Raw genomic sequence first — 2181 nt, 5'->3', positions numbered from 1 at the left:
CTAGGAAAATGGCAGTCAGACCTTGCCTTTATAAATGTAAATTTCACCTTTAAAAATAAAAGAAAAATAGTCGCTGGGATAATGCTTTACTATATTGCTTTACCATTAATTTTTCATCTGATTTCAGTACTATTAATGACTGCATGATAATTATTTCACGGTGAATTGCAAAACAGGTGTCTACTTTCATAAAATATATTTTCTAGAAAGGACAAGAGACAGACAAGGAAAGAGAAAATGGATAAGGAGATTTCCTGTTTAAATATCTCATCTTGCAAATAAGAAAATTAATGACAAGAGGTTAAATGACTGAAGTTACAAAGGCTTAGAACAGGCCTGCTGACTTTCCCTTCCTGCTCTTTCAAGTGTTGTAAGCAACGTGAATTCTTTTCCAGATGTAAAAATTGTATTATATGCTAGATTTTTAAAAAGGATTAAAGGAATGACTGTTACCTGACTTCCAATTTGCATCCAACTCAATAATCAAAAAGCACATATATAAGATTCCATTTAAACATAAAAGAACTTAAAAGTTATACACATTCATCCATCACTAGTACATGTCCCCTGAGGACTAACACAGGTAAGCACCAAGAACAATTCACAGAATAATACACTTTTAGCAGATAAATATGACAATTAAAACACAACTGAAAACAAAATCAATCAGTACCAATCCACTAATGAAAAGATTTTGGGTGTGGGGGATACCAGGGATTGAACCCAGGGGCACTCAACCACTGAGCCACATCTCTGTTTTTTATTTTGCTGCAGCCTCCTGAGCCACTAGGATTAAAGGCATGTGCCACCACATCACACCCAGCTAAAAAGAATTTTTTGTGGTAATGACATTTTTATTTTTTAACAGATAATTATCAAGTTTAACAAAATTATATAGTAGTTTAAAATATACTAGAACTTCCCATATAATGGTAGAAGAACATGAGTTTAGCTCTACACAACAGGATTACAGATGATTTTATTTTTCTCTTTGTATTTCTTTCACATTCCAAAAATTCTCTATGATGAATATTTGGGGAAGCAATGTTTTCATTTTAAATGTTAGAATAAAAGGACAGTAAGATTGGCCTATGGACTCTTACCCATATCCTCTTTGTGGCAGACATTCTAAGATGTCATAGCAAAGAGAGAGTTGATCATTTCGTTCACAGTTATAGATGCACTCTAGCGATATTGCCATCAGCTGATCCTGATCAGGAATAATTTTTTGCTTCAGCTAGAAAAAATAAAGCATTTTGTACTAAATGTCAATAGATTCACAGTCTGTTTCTCCCTAGCCCAGTACCACTGCCAATAGAATATTAAATAGTGCAATTAATCAGCCACAGAAACAAATCTTGATTTTTGTTCAGCTTAAAGACTTTGGGGTCTTTAATAATTCTAAATGAAATCACATTTTAATTACAGAATCAGCTAGAAAAGATAATTTGTAACCCATAAGCTTTGCATCTGCTGAAAACAGACTTGTCAATTTATGACCCTTTCAAGATAAAGCAGAGAGGAAAAGCACAGTGAACTGAAAAGGCAATTTATTAAAAATAACATTTCTAACCCTGGAGCCAAATTCTTTGGGTTCCAATTACAAACATAAAATTCCTTAACTAATATTTAAAAATGCTAGAACCTATTATTTTTTTTTCAGTATGTATTATACATTATTCATTTAACTACACAGTACTGACATTCTGTTCAGAAGTCCAACTGTAATGTAGTTGTATACAAACCACATAACATAATCTATTTCTGATGCAGAAAAATGACCACTTCAGGCCACTTTCTATACAGCATACACCATTTCTCCCTGCAAACCACAGATATCCATTCTTGCAGTATTTTCTGATACACAAAAATAACCGATTTGTTCCTTGTTTTACTCCTCTATAAAACAAATATTAACAACACCTTCCTAAGGGGGGGTAGTGAAGGCTAAATCAACTATTAAATGTGGAAGACATTATTATCAACACAGAAACTAAAATGAAAGCTTCAGAGAATTAGGTAAATAAATACATGCAGAGCACTTACACTTTACCACCACAGAAACCAAATGAAAGCCTGAAACTACTTTCTTAAGAGTTGTTTTCAACAAAAAGTAAGTTTAGGATAATTTCTGTAATAATGATCTCTTGCATTTCAGCATTTTAGTAGAAACTCCCCAAT

The 2181-nt window shown here is 32.8% G+C and overlaps 1 protein-coding gene across 1 annotated transcript in view; it reads right to left on the bottom strand.

The window, feature by feature from the left end:
- The window catches only part of Nbas (NBAS subunit of NRZ tethering complex), a 351187-nt gene that overhangs the window by 197889 nt on the left and 151117 nt on the right, over nt 1–2181 (bottom strand). The window contains 1 exon segment of the mRNA XM_048804961.1: nt 1098–1237. Coding sequence (XP_048660918.1) covers nt 1098–1237 — 140 coding nt within the window.

Source organism: Marmota marmota, unplaced genomic scaffold (genome assembly GCF_001458135.2).
Source record: "Marmota marmota marmota unplaced genomic scaffold, marMar, whole genome shotgun sequence".
Classification (NCBI taxonomy): domain Eukaryota; kingdom Metazoa; phylum Chordata; class Mammalia; order Rodentia; family Sciuridae; genus Marmota; species Marmota marmota.
Note: the sequence above shows the minus strand (reverse complement) of the source record. Positions and strands in the feature narration are given on the sequence as shown.